The sequence below is a fragment of the Monodon monoceros genome, unplaced genomic scaffold (assembly GCF_005190385.1).
Source record: "Monodon monoceros isolate NGI ecotype Baffin Bay Population unplaced genomic scaffold, NGI_Narwhal_1 Super_Scaffold_3, whole genome shotgun sequence".
Classification (NCBI taxonomy): Eukaryota; Metazoa; Chordata; class Mammalia; order Artiodactyla; family Monodontidae; genus Monodon; species Monodon monoceros.
Genome location: NW_021703780.1, coordinates 48,647,635 through 48,663,164, shown reverse-complemented (window position 1 = coordinate 48,663,164; position 15,530 = coordinate 48,647,635). Strand labels below are relative to the sequence as shown.

At 37.3% G+C, this 15,530-nt stretch overlaps 1 protein-coding gene across 9 annotated transcripts in view; it reads right to left on the bottom strand.

Annotated features, from left to right (window-relative positions):
- RBMS3 (RNA binding motif single stranded interacting protein 3) overlaps positions 1-15,530 on the bottom strand; it is a 711,536-nt gene that overhangs the window by 476,574 nt on the left and 219,432 nt on the right. For all 9 annotated transcript variants that reach the window (XR_003796707.1, XR_003796708.1, XM_029242733.1 and 6 more), the window contains exon 3: positions 907-965. Coding sequence is in view for 7 of the 9 variants with exons in the window: in XM_029242733.1 (XP_029098566.1) it covers positions 907-965 (59 nt within the window). In the remaining 2 variants the exon portion in view is untranslated. The remainder of the gene's footprint in view (positions 1-906; positions 966-15,530) is intronic.

The window sequence follows — 15,530 nt, the reverse complement described above, 5'->3', positions numbered from 1 at the left end:
ATTGTGAGTTTACAGGACACAGGGAATGTTGTTTTTTTCCTTAATTGCTGAATTGAATCTGACCATTACCCAATTAAGCCAGGATATACTCTCAGTGTATAAGTGTTCCGAAAACATGCACGCATTATATTTGTACATGAAATAGGGGCAGTGTTTAGAATGATCTTGGCTCTACCATATTTCTTGATGTTGGTATTATAAAAACGACTGGATTAGAGAAACAACAAATAACACATGTTACAAAAAGGATTTCAATTTTCCAGTATGAACTCAGTCATGCAAGAGAGCCCATATAGATTTCACAAATAAATGAATGCAGCCCTTAAAAGAGTACTGGATTCCCAGACATGAAAAAAACATGAGCCACAGATATAGCCAAATAACTTCAGAAATATTTCCAGGAAAAAAAAGGAAGCCTCGATAAGATACAAATTCTGAGATCCTGTGAGATGCTTACAGCTGAAACTGAGACACAATGGGCCCATCAGTAAATTCATTCCTAGTCAACCAATGTAGCTAAAGCTTTAAACAACAGATAAATGAGAACATGTTTTGCATGGGAAAGTTCTCCCCAGAGTTCCTCATTTTTATGTAGGAAATCAATTTGCATCACTGATGATATCATTCAAATCAGACAACCCAAAGTTGTTAGGAGGTAATTTAGTTTTATGCTGAAGCAATTTGATACTTGTTCTGATTTGTGATTTTCATTTTGTTTGTTAATGAAAAAAAATTAATGAGCAATGTTACTAGAAATACAACTCATCAAAGCCTCGGCGTGCTTAAAAAGGTTGCCATATACTGTACATTGGGATCGCTGTGCAGCTGGTGCCTGGGCCTCGCCTAGGAGGAGCCATCAGTGGAACACACAGGCGCAAGCTCAGGTATCAAGGCCCTGACACATACCTTTGCATTGATTTGTGTTTTTGTCAAGGATTGCCTTTGTGGATACGATTTTTCCATACCTGAAAGACAGAGAGAGAGAGGAAAAAAAGAAAAAAATCCATGTTATTGTAGCCCAATGAAGACACTTAAAACACCGTAATAAACATCGGTGCACACACAATTGAGCAGGAATAAACCAAGAAAACAAGCTCTGAATCCCCATTTCACAGCTGGATGACCTCTTTTCACCAGCTCCTCTTTATAACTAGAGAATGGGCTTCCTACCCTACATAATCACTGGGTTGAGCCTTCGAAAATAAACCCGTCAGGCTGTCATAGGTGGCTAAGAGGGGATTGTGTGTGATTGTGATCAAAGTAAATCACACTCTGTGGATTCATGGAAAAATGCACAGGCCTTGGAGCCAGGCTGATCAGGGCCTGTGTCTAGCTCGGGCGCTTACCTAGCGCTGTAACTCTGAACAGTTCAGCACAACTTATCCAAGCCCATTTTCTCATTTGTAAAAATGAGAATTGGAACAATCACTTTTCATGATTTGGGAGAGGGTTAAATTGAAATGTTGCGATTTCCTAGCAGGTTGTAGGATAAATAGGACTTTGTTTTTGCTACTAAAAAGGTATTAGTTATACTGTAAGTTAATTGAGGATAAGGACTGAGTTTTGTATTCTCCACACCTAACACCACCGGTAATAGAAGCTAAATAAAATTTTGCTGTAAATAATCAATGATATAGGTTATCCACGGTGCTTCCTCTACAATAAAATTTCTACCATAATATATCTATATATTTACATCATAAATGTTTTAATTATTTTATCATCTCTTGCAGAAGACCTAGTCTAGGTTTTTTTTTCAAAGATGGGTCATATGGAGAATGAAATAATTTTGTTGAGCCTATTTATGAGGTATAAATGATAGGACTGAAGAAGATAAGTCCTAAGACCCTGTCCTTCTTTAGGATTCCATGAAGCATGCTTCTAGATCAACATAAGTACATGGAGAAGTTATAAAGCAAACTTAACTACCAAGTTTATTAACAACTCATCTTATGTTCAAGATTTCAGCTATGGTCACAAAATATTTGGCAAGTTTTCCTTTAATTCTATGTTCCTAAGGAAGTATAAGAACATAAGATAAATATTAAACATTCTGTGTATTAATGAACTAGGAGGATAAATATTAAACATTCTGTGTATTAATGAACTAGGTTCCCTACCACCAATGTTTCTTTTCCATTTGTAATCACCTTGTACTATACCACTAATTCTTTGGAGCATTAAATTCTTGGAGTGGTCATTTATTAAAATTCTAGTGTTGAAAATAGCATAGTGCTAGAAATGCCTTTGCCTCTTTTTTTTCCCCAATGGAATAGCTATCATTATATTAATATCACCTACAGCCTTGAAAATCATTCCAGTAGGAGCTGAGCTATTGGTAGGTCACAATAGAAACAGGAATAATTGTATGAGATCAGTGGAAGGAGTCTGAGATGATTCCCACCTATAAGCTCCGCCCTTCTTAAGTCAGTCGAACTGGGCTGGAGCTGTCCAAAGCTGAACTGGGTAGATTTCACCAGCATAAACCTGACGCTTCAGCTACTTGCATCTTTAGTACACCTGCCCTTCCTGCCTCATTACAATGATAACCCTACAGTAAACAAAATCGAAGAGAGCTAGGGTTGAAAGTGTCTCTTACTATTTTGCAGATGAAGAAAGTATGTTCTAAAAGATCATTAACTTGATCAAAATCATATAATTTGTGAAACTTCCAATAGGGACTTGAATATGGGATTTTTGAGTTTGGTGCAGTGCTTAACTAATATAGCATGCAGCCTCTAAAATAGAAAAGCTACATATATCAAGTCGTCTTGTTCAATCAACCTTCACGTCTTTGGGGATCCAAGTATTTGATCTCCAGGGCAATGCAATGTAGTCATTAAAAGAATATATTGTGGCAATAAACTTCCATGGCTCAAATCTCAGTTCAACCAGGGTATATTTGATTAAGTCTTATGTGCTCTTTGTGTCATTTCACCATCTATAATGATATAAACCTATTTTTATATTGATTTAGATGATATTTATTTAAAATTGTGTACATCTACTTGTAAGCCTATAAAATGATGATAACAGTCTCTACCTCATAAGGTTGTGGGGTTCACCTAGAGTGCTGATAACACTGGCTGGCATAGAGAAAGTGCTCATTTAATATTAGCTTTTCTTACAATCACTTTTTTGCTGTTATCTGCTACATAAAACTGTCTCCAGTCCTTGGCATTCTCTGAGGTAGATAAGAAGTGGAAAGGGGGTTACGGTTCTGTCCCAAATCCCAGCTTAAAACGCTACTACTTAGACTGTCAAAATCTTCCACTAAGAAACTTGGAAGGTAACGTTATTTGCTAAAAGGATAATTTGCATTTATAATGTTATTTTTAATGTTTGGAATTTTATTAACTATATTCTCACTGTATTTAATCATACAATTACCCATAGGTTCAAATCTTTTCATGGTTTATTTAGTATGACAAACTGTCTGTTGCCTCATTTTATTTTAACTTGTAGATTTTTATTGAGCAGAGATGCAAATAATTTCTGTCCAGTGGAAAAGATAACCCTAAAGTTACAGCTTATTGCCATGTTCAACATTAATTAGTTTTGTATCTAAACTGACATTCTTATCCTAATGTTCCTTTATAAGTTGCCTACAGATATCTAGCTTTTCAAATGCTCTTTGAACTAGTTTTAACACCTTGTATATACAAGCCCACTCTCCCCAAAATTCTTCCTCCTTCCACCTTCCCCTACCCCCAGGACATACATACAGCCTCTCTTTAGAGCTCTATTTCATCCCAAGAGTTTCTCTTTTAGGAAAATAACCAGTACAATAATATATTTGAACAGTGTGTTCAGTAGACAATGTTTAAAGGTACCTATAACCGTACCCATTAACTACAGTGATGTTTGCTAGGTTTGGACTATTCAGGCAAGTAAACATTTGCAAAATTATATGGATCTTAGAGAAGAAAACAAAAAGAGAGAAAAAAGGGAATATCTGCTGAAACATTTTTCCCCACACAAAGCACCCATCAATACAATATGGAAGAAGTAAAAACCAGAGGAAGAAAAAGAATTTAGAACATTTATAACCATCTCACATCAGGCACATAAACCCTTAAGACAAAAATCCTTCTTTTGTTTCTAAAGCCACTCCTGAAATTTTTCCATAAGTACCTTCTAAATTAAAATTTAGCTCTGTCTCTTAAAGAGGAAATTGAAAATTACTGTATCTCATAGTGAATTCTGTCTCACAATGGGACTCTTAACCTATGGTGTCCATGTTGTCCTACTGTATCACTGTTACGAGGATTTCTTCTTCATAAAATTCAGTATATGCAAAAGATCACTATCAGTCTTTTAACGGCCAAAAAAGTGAAATGCTTTCCTGTAGAAAACATTTGTGACTACTTTAGCAAGCAACATTTTTCTTAAAAAAATAATTTTATTATTCAGAAAGTATTACAATACTACTATACATGGAAAAATCACACACACACACACACACACACACACACACACACACATATGCCAAAAAGCAAAGTATGCTGTTTCTTGACTTCCCTATTCCTAATTACTCTCTAGGCGAGACTTTCCAATGGTCCAGAATCACAAAACCATAGAACACAACTTGTTAGTTCAGCCTCTACTCTGGCTGGAGCTACAGGAATTTCAGTCCTTGGCTCAGTTACAAGATTCTGCATTAAAAATTATTTCACAAAGCTAGAATATGCTTTAAACAAGAGAAGGTATTTAATGGGCCATTGGTTCTAATTCATGTCTGAACTCTCACGATGACAAACTGGGACTTTCTGCATGACTGGTGCTGTATCCTCCCTGCCCTGCAAAGTCAGCCACTGATGTAGGTAAATCAAGTTTAGACTTTTTTTTTGAAAAGACCTAAAACCACCATAAAGACAAAAACCACCCATATAATGTACCTGAGAAGAATTGTATTAAATTTCTCTTATGTCTTGTCAAAGTAGAGTAAAACTACTGACTAAAGTTATTTTTTTTATATATTCTAAAGAAAAAAAATATTTCTCAGGTAAAATTATTCCTAAACTTACATTATATTACTTATTTACTCTTCCCCGTTTTGGAGTTTAGATCAAGACCTTAAGTGTTCAGAAAGCTTTTTTTCTTTTTTTATGCCACCCACAAGTGGAAAGCAAAGTCTGATATTAGAGGAAAATATGTGACCCAATTACTGAACAATGCCTGGAAATAGACACCTCAGCGGGGTCCCCAATTCTCTCTTCTATGTTTTCACTTCCTGAAGCTAGAAGAGATAAAATATCACCCACAGTCAACTTCCTGGGGGTGTTTCAACTTCTTGGGGGAAACAAATAAATGAACACATTTTTTTTAACCATAATTCTTTCCATCTGGGCTCAGTGCCTTCTCCAGCCAGTATGAGAAGCACCTAAGACAGCACTGCTAGGGCACTTTTCTATATAAAAATAAACAACTCCATGTCATATCTACAAAGTCACCAACTATCCTGAGTGCCCATAAATTCTCCAAACACACCCCGGTTCCAAATAACATTGTCTTTATAGTCTAAGAGGACTTGGTGATCACAAACAGAAGCCAATGCACAATAACCACCCACTTACTACATTTTGAGTTTTCACAACTGAGTTTTATAATTCATGTGTTATCTATCAACTCTAAAAAATACGCTTACCTGAGCTTGTCAATAAAATATTTACATTTAATTTTTTAAAGAAATAGTCAATTCTTTCTGACATTTATTCTTATTCTTAAATCTCATCTGAGTCATTTGTTGATACCCTTGATTATTCCACATACAAGCCTCATTTAAACTAATGGAATCTTTTATTTTCCAAAACTGAGGAGAAAATAGAGCAATTATGGGTCTACTCTTCATCAATTATGAAGACATCAATTCGGTGGGATTTTTCTATAAAGAATTTCTTTTTAAAGCCTTTTACTGAATCACCCACTGTGTATATTAATTCAGGTAATACAGGCAGAGACTGAAAATAGTTTCTGCAGTCAATCAACTCCCAGCTAACTCATTTTTCACATGCCTTCTATACTGATACCAAGACAAGAACAAAGGTATTACATGTATTTAATGGATGGAATATTATCCTTTTAGCCAATGTGGTTGTTTGCCTACTTCTAGAATGCTCATTCATTCTTTGGCACTTGGGGATGCTAATGGGGTATATCTATGGCTTTTGAGATCCAGTAGGAATGTGGTGGGACTATCTCTTTGAGGGACCACATCATCCAGGTTCCATCTACAAGAGAACAAGTCTACAGCCCATTAACATTCTGAGTCATTAACAAATTCATTCTACAAACAAGTGGTCAAAGCCAGGAATAACTATTGTGGGCAGAACTATGTCCCCTCAAATTTCATATGTTGAGGCTTAATACCAACACCTCAAAATGTAACTATATTTGGGCAGATAGCCTTTAAAGAGGTAAGGTATACTCTATAGTAGCACAGGGAACTCTGCTCAATATTATATAACAATCTAAGTGGGAAAAGAATTTGATAAAGAATGGATATATGAAAAAAAAATAAAGAGGTAAGGTAAAACCAAGTCCTATGCATGGGCCCTAATTGAATATGACTGACATCCTTATAAATTAGGACAAAGGCACAGAGGAAAGACCACAAGGCACAGAGGGAAGAGATGGCCATTTACAAGCCAGGAGAGAGGCCTCAGAAGAAATCACACTTCTGACACCTTCATCTCATATTTCTAGCTTCCAGAACTGTGAGAAAATAAATTTCTGTTGCTTAAGTGGTACTTGGTTATGGTAGCCCTAGCAAACTAACACAATAACTTCTTATTCAAGATCTGGTGAGCTTTGATAAAGGGAATGAAGATGAGACCTCCTTAAATTCTTGACACAGTGATTTGGCAGTGGGTCCCACCAAGCCCTCACCTAACACCTCTAAGTTCTCTGTCACCCACATGTGTGTGTGACAACAGAGGCCAATAAGTATCACCCAGAACAGACAACTAATACTCTAGAACCTGGTTCTTGGCCTTGTAGTTTGGGCATTCTTTTTATCCCCCCAGAGAAAATCGTACTCTTGAATCCACACCAAGTAAATGTCACAAGTTTATTGCACAAACAGAAATGTCCTTTTTTTTTTTTTTTTTTTTTTTTTGTGGTACGCGGGCCTCTCACTGCTGTGGCCTCTCCCGTTGCGGAGCACAGGCTCCGGACGTGCGGGCTCAGCGGCCATGGCTCACGGGCCCAGCCGCTCCGTGGCATGTGGGATCTTCCTGGACCGGGGCACGAACCCGTGTCCCCTGCATTGGCAGGCGGACTCTCAACCACTGCACCACCAGGGAAGCCCGAAATGTCCTTTTTAATTTACAACTTCGGACTAGCACACTCCAAAGAAAACAAAATAAGAGTTTCTAGCTGGGAGAATTGAAGAAAATTTCAAGGAGGAGGAAGTGTTTAAAGAAGGGGTAACATTTTGACAATCAGAAATGTTTTTTATACTTCTTAGGGATAAGAAAAACAATTCTAAAAAAAAATTTCTTTTTTAGACACATGTATTACTATTTAGTACATTACTGTTTTCACGCTACAAATAGGTTCACCATGATCCTAGGGCTGTCATGCTGCATTTACAATCTGACCAACTCTAAGACAATGGTTCTCAGACTTTGATGTGCCCCAGAATCTCTTGGAGGGCTTATTAGCACATGGATTGCTGGGCCCAACTCCCAGAAATACAGACTCTGCAGGTAAGAGGTGGGTCTGAAGGATTTGCAGCTCTAATAAGATCCCAGGTGATGCTGATGTTGCTGATAGTGTTATGAGAACCACCACTTCAAGAAAGAGAATGACATACAAACACCAAAGCATGTGTGGTTTGTTATCTGCAAAATTCACAGTCTGAGGGAACTTTCTATAGCCACGGAGAACTACTTTCAAAACTGCAAACAGCACTTGCTTTTGTTCAAATGATATTCTATGTTGAAAAAGATGGACTACAAATTTTTTCAGAGTTTTTGCTTAATAATTTTTATTATAATAATAATAATAATATAAATATATAATAAATATATAATAATAAATAAATAAAATTAATAATAATTTTTTCATTTACCTAGTATAATGACAACTTACAACTCAAAGACAGCTGCTTTGAAATTTTTGTCAGGGACTTTTTAGAAAGTCCAAAGAAAACACATGGACAATATCTATGTACAATATCTATGTAACTCTCTTCCTTCATCTGAAATAACTAGTTGCTAGTTCCTAGTTTGATTGAATTAGAGTACTAATGAAAAAAATAACTGGCAGGCAAATAACGATTAGTAACTTGTTAGTGTCTTTGCTGGTTCTTTAATGAGAAATGGATGTAAAGCTGGAATGAATATACTAGACTGAAAATGAATACTTTCAAATTCTGAAACAAAACAAAACAAAAATCACTAACTTGTTAACTCTTGGGTTACATTTTAGGTTATGTATTTATGTTATGTAGTTAGGGTATATAGCCTGTCATCTTAGAGAAAGCTTGCGAGAAAGAGATTTCCATGCAAACAAATGGGATGGCTAATCACATCCTTTTGGGTACTTTATACAACCAATCATAGCACATTTCAGCATGCTTAACATCCTTTAATATTTGTTCTGCTAATGAGGAAAGAGAATAGGCTTTGGAACCAATTAATATGGACTTGAGAATTTGAAAAAGAATAGATACATGTATATGTATGACTGAATCACTTTGCTGTACACCTGAAAGTAACACAACCTTGTTAATCAACTATAGTCCAATATAAAATAAGAAGTTAAAAAAAACTATGGACTTGAATCTGACCTGTACCACCCATAGGATGTGAAACAAACAAACTACTCGACACCTTGGTACCTCAGTTTGCTGATCTGTATAGTGTAATCACTAGGCCTGCTTTTTTAGTGGCTGTAAAGATGAAATAAAATAGTGTGTGCTAAACTTCCTAGTACAATGGGTGACCCGTTGAAATTTCTTCCATTGTCTTACTAAAGCCTACCTTACGCTTTATTACCTATACATTTACCATGTAGCATACAAATGTCCATGCATAACTTGGACAACAATATCTCTTGACTATTTGATAGAGCCAGTCTCCGTGCTGGCAGAGGCCCCTTAGGAAGCATAGGCTTTGACACACATATGACCTCTCATTTATGCTCCAAGTCAATTCACAGTTTCTCCTCCACTCACACAGTCTCCTCCTGGCAACACCTAACTCCTTGCTCAGTCTGATCTCAAAGTTCAGCCCCTTCCATGCAGCCCCCACTACCTTTCCATATGCATCTGCCTTCTAACCTCCCACCAGTACCCACTGCTCCAGTTACTACCACAGGCCCACTCATTCTCAAGTTCCCCCTCTCCCAGCCAGCAGCCAACAAGTCATGGTACTTGGTGGACCACATCTTTACCCTGGCCCTCCTTGGTTCTCACTGCTGTCCACTCCTAGTTCATCCATGCATGGTTGACTGTCAATAGCATCCCACTCCAAGGCCGTTTGGTCTTCAAGGGCCCAATCCTGGTCTTCTGTAAGTGGATTTTAGATTTCAGAGATTTTAAATACCTCTCTTACCAGAAGCAAAGGATCCTATCAGGATTCATGGGTCCTCCCTTCAAAACCTCTCTAATGTCCATCCCTATTTGTTTTATTTAGTTGACACTTTTACAACACTTTCTATGGGCCAGCCCCTCTTCTAGGCTCCCTATGTATATTCGCTCTTGTTAGTCATCACAACAAGCCCTGGATGTGGTCACTAGCTGTGTTATGGACAAGAACACTGATACAGAAACACCTGAAGTAACTTTCTCAAGGTCACATGACTAGGAAGTAGCAAAAGCAAAATCCCGGGCTGTCTGGCTTCAGAGCATGGGGCCTGCCTCTCAGCTCTAGTGCCTCCTGCCAACCTCCTGTCTCAAAAAGGAAGCCATTGCTTCTCCTTTTCTCTCTTCCAACTCCCATTCATCCCTGCCATGTCTGTGCCCTTGTTTCCCTATATATCACCTATGTTTTCTGAAACTTAATCTTTTTTCCCCAGCACCAGGGCTCTTTCCCCTCTGCTTGCCCTTGAACATTTGTAGATCATTTCTTCCTATACATTGGCTATCATCAAGTTTCTCTCTTTTCATTCCTTGACAGAGTGGTCTTGATTGATTGCTCTGCTCATTCTACTTCTTTCTTCTTAATTTCTAATTACATCCTAAATACTGACTTCTATTATTGGAACATAACTGAAAATTAACTAGTAACTTCTTAATAAGTAAAAACATCAGTTATCATCATCCTTGACTTCTCACTACCATTTAACCCCCTGGAAAACCTTCATTTTGAAACATTCTTCCCTTGGGTTCCATGCAGCACACTAACCTGGTCCTTATTTTCCTTTCTTGCAGACAAGTTATCCCTTTATCTCTTTCACTTGGCTTTTCTTCTCCTCTAGATTCCTAAAAGTTGGTGCACCTCAAGCATAATCCTTAGCCCACTTTTGTTTTAGTGCTACAATATCCATGAGACTGCTAATTCCCAGGAAGGACATGTATCAGAATCAGCTGGATGGCTTCTTACAACTCTGGGCTCCAACCTCAGAGTTTTGATTGTTTGGGATGAGGTACAAGAAAGTGAATGTCTAACAAGCTCACAGATTAGAACCAAGAATCACACTGTGAGAACCATTGATTAAAAATCTCCTTCATTATCACATTTTGAATTTCCATTTCTTTGTGTTTCCATCTCATATTTCTTTCTCTAGATCTGCCTTCACCCTCAAACCTCAGTCTAGAATCTACAATTAGAGTTATTGGATATTTAGAGTTATTAATTATTTCCCTTTGGAAAAATAAGAATTATCGGATATTTCCCTTTGGATGGAATGGTCATCTCAAAATGCAAAATGCAACATCTCAAAAATGCAACAAAGTTGAACTCGCTGTTTTCCCCTTTCTCCCTTCTCTGAAAACATCTCTGGGGCAGAAGCTAGTTGGGTAGTAATGTGTGTACAGGGTGGAGACTCTGACGACCTGGACAACTCAAGCCCCAGCTGGAGGGGCTCTGCATCCTGTCTCTGGCCATTGTTACCACAAGGGAATGGGATCCAAATGTTGCAAGGCCTTCTGATTGTTTCTGAAAGAAATCTGGATTTTCAGGCAATATTTCTCAATTTTTCAAGATTGTCTTAGAGCTTTTATAAAACAATGTGAAAACACTCTTCTAGGCAGACTGAGCTTGATGGCTGCCAGTTTGTGACGTTGCCCTGATGTCCTCCAGCTGCCCCTTCTCATTCTAAATAACATAGATCCTTCCAGGGCAAAATGTATGTTCTGACCCATTGTCTGCCAGCTACTTCTCCCAAATCTGCATAGCTGTTGTGCTCATGGCCTGCATAAAATCATCTAGCATTATTTTTTTTTTCCTGTTTTATGGTGTTATTTGTTTGTTCCCCATGAGATTGTCTCTTCAACCAGACCTTGATTTTTCAGGGGTCTATATAATGCTTTGTGCTTCTGTGGACATCCCTGAAATATCCAGGACAGAGTTGGATGAATAATAAATGTCTATGAAAATCTGCTGATTTTTAAGTAAATTTTATGAACCTGACAACTTTTTCCACATCAGAAACACCTACTAATGAGTGAACTACACTTAACACACAAACAAATACGCATATACCATTAATTGAGCACTTGCTATATGCTGGTCACTACACAGAGTGCATTAGGTATTTTATTCCAAATTCTCACAACTACCTAATAAGCTGATATTATTATTCTCATTTTTTAAGGATGAAGAATTAAACTTAGATACCTTAAGTGATTTGCCCAAGTTGACACAGCTATTGAGTTACATTGCTTATATTTGAACTCAGGTGCATTTGGCTACAAAATCCCTACTCTTTCCTTGATAATCACACTGTCCTTAAAGCATAATGAATAAACTTGGGTAAAAGTCAGTCCCCTGGCCAGTCCTGGGGTCACAAAAACATTTGCAAGTCTTTTGTACACGTTGGACATGACTGCAGCTCCAAAAGGCACAAAAATGACCAAAAGTCATTGGACATAGTATAGCTGGACATTCATCATAGATTGTTAGAACTCACTTCTAGAGAAACTTCTTTCTTAAAGAAGCTTCTGATTTCACAACATGTAGCCCATTCTAGTACATCTGTGACTCTAATGTGAACTGTATGCATAATGTAAAACATAGCTTCACAGCAGAATTGACATTTGCCATTTGGGGAAGACATCAGACCTCAGATTCTGAAAATTCTGACATCATCTATTGACTCAACCTATTAAAAAAAAAAACTGCATCAAATATGTAGCATATGTGACCATTTTGAGAGCCGTGTTTTAGTAGCAGTGGAATCAGCTGTTCAGAGCACATGCTCAGTTTCCATGATATCCCTCAGTACCAAAGCACATAATCAGGTTCTCAGGAAAGTTCTGTGATGGAGTTGTTACTAATAAAGTAGTAGCTCCCAATCCTCGCTTAGGCTACTTAGCTTCCTTCTAATTCCCACCCAGATTTTCTTTGTCACTACCTTTCCTCCTCCAGCTCAACTGGCATCTTCTCTCTGATGCCTTTTCTCTCTTCCCCAAGTAGCTCATTTCAGTTCTGGTTATGATCCAACATGGCACTGAGCATACCTCTATTAGAAAGTGCATTGTATCATCAATTGTGCCAACGACAAAAATGCAATACTTTATCAATACTGCATTGTACTGTACTGTACTATACCTTTGACCATCCTAATACTGAAGATGAGCTCTTCGAGGGTAGGGCATAGGTGTTATTTATTTTATATCCCTAGCCTTACATGCAGGGCTCACTCAATAATTGTTTGTTGGATGAATGAATAAATGAGTGAATACCATATATCACATCCCCAACATCAGAATGTAAATTCTGACGCAAAGCTATTTTTGCATTATGCGTACAGTTCACATTAGAGTCACAGTTGTACAAGAATGGGCTAAAGGTTGTGAAATCAGAGAAGACAATCAGAGTGTCAATGAGAGTAAGTATATCTAGGCACAGATATATCTTCCACTTTGCAATGTGACAAAGTGCATATCCTACTGACAGTGATACATCACGTTTTAGATCTTATATTGAGCACATTCACTTCATTTCATTCAAAAAGAGAGTGAGTTATAACATCATTCAAGAGCCAAAATATGAAATAGTTGTAAAGTCTTTGTTGTAAAATGTTTTATGGCATTATGTTATTTTAAATTGACAAAGACACTCAAGAAAAAGAACTGACATAATATATTGAATGAGGAATTTCGTATAGTAGAGCAGGTACTCTAAGCTTTTTTTAATACAAGAATGCCACTGCTTCATTTAAAAGAATCAGAACTTGCAGTGGGAAAAATAGACAAAACCATGTCATGTAGAGAGAAGTGGTCCCATGAAGCTCACACATACCAGAAGCAGAAAAGATGAAAATCAAGCCCAACTTTTACATCTCATATCTTTAATTTCAAAACTTATAAAACAAGGTACCCAAGTGGATGAGAACACAGCCATTTTTGTCAACACATCAATCTCTTCACATAAAATGTTGAGGAAGTTAGAAACTTTCCAATATAAATACAAAATATTGGATAAAGCTCTTCTGTATCACTCCAAAAGATTCAGTCCTTGTGTTACCATAGCAGAAAGCTCACTGTCCAATGGATATTCAAATAATTCATAACATAAATCAATGATGCAGTCCATTTACCTCTGTGAAGATTATTTGTTTTATAGATTGTCTGTATTAGTCATAGTATTTTAAAAATTGTATGTAAAAATATATAACTATCACACCAGGTAAGTGAGAAGACAATAAAAGAATGCATGTTAAGCATTCCAGCTTAGTAATAAGCTTATAGCAGTTGATTCTCCAAAACAGTAGTTGCTGGAGTGATGTTCAATCTTTCAATTACTTAATAGTCGGACAATTTAAGCTTATATTATAAATACATTCTGAAAAACATAATTAAGAAAGTGAGTGGACTGCAAAATGTGTGCAGTGCTGTCTCCATTCAGTTATCAGTGGCTGCTTGTTCATTGGTCTTAACCCTTCCCACTATCACTGCAGGTGTACACACACCTCTGAGTGCTTTCCTTTCTTTCCACTGGGAGAATGTTTTGCATGACAAGGTACACATCTCTGAGACTTTTTTAGTCCACTCCACTTGGGGAGGTTCAGGGCTAAAGGGAAAATGCAAGGAAAGTTCAATATGCTCCCCATATCAGGAAGACTATCATGTCTTCTTATAGATTCTTTTTACCTGATCAACTCTTATTTAATAAAGCTTGAATATATGGTCTCTAATGTCCACTATAAGGTCCCTTAAGATGCTCTCAGTGTAACATAATATCTATACTATCACAACCAAAGCCTTGTTTGCATACTTTCTTGAAAAATCTATGACTATGAATTTTGTGTGTAAGCACAGATCATGTCCCATAATACTGAAGGGGAGACTCCATGTTTTATACATACTCATGGTGCAGACCATCTACACCTAGTAGTAACACAGTAAACATCTGATGATGTGATAATGTTCCTCCAGGAATGATAAAAGCAGCTGTTCTAAACTGTGGTGCAAATTAAAAAAGGAAAAACTTATCAAAGTTAATCACTTACTGGCAGATGCCTTGTTCTTGATTAACTATTCTCCTTACTCCCTGTGTTTACTTGTGCCTTAAGAATCCATTACAGACACTACTCACACCAAATTAAACTCTTCACTTTCATTATATTTTATGTATAATGTTACTCAACTGGGTTGCAGTATCACCTCAGTAAAAAAAATCCAAGAATAATTTTGCGCTCAACAGTTCTTTGCCCCACAGTGCTTTACATATCTCATTTCTACTACATCCGTCAGGGAAGACAGCCAGCTGTTTCTCTTTCTGGTCTCCAATCTCATCATCTCCCAGTGTGAGCCCCCAAATCCAACCAAAGTTGACTCCTGGAAGGTTCCAGAATGTTCACTGCTAAAATGCAATTCCACCAGCCTAGAATTGTCTTCCTTTCCCCCTGCCTCTCTACTCAAAACTTCCTTTGCCTCCTATCGGTGTGTCTCCTCCAGAAAGATTTCCGTCATCATCTGTTCTTTTAGCTGAATTAGGAGCATCCCCTCTCCCAGGGGGCCTGGTGTTTTCTCCTTGTAGCTCTGTTCCCACTGCACATAAGCACAGGCTTATTCCTAAGAGTTACTTGAGAACAGAAACCATCCTCCTTGTTTGTATCACCCAGCCATCATATGGAAGACAGCAGAGAATAGATGCTCAAGAAAAGTGGTTGAATAGACAATGATGAGGATATTAATTCCTATGTAAAAAATCAGCTTACAAGAAAACAAGGTTGAAACTTTTTTTTTGTTAGACCCACAACATATGAAATTACTAGGGAAGCTGTGTTTCTTCTTCCTTGTGTTAAAAATGGTTTACAACAATATAATGGATAATATATTGGATTTATTCAAACGATAAAATACTGCACCGTGATGCGAATGACAAACAATGGCCATAAGCAACAATATGGAGGAA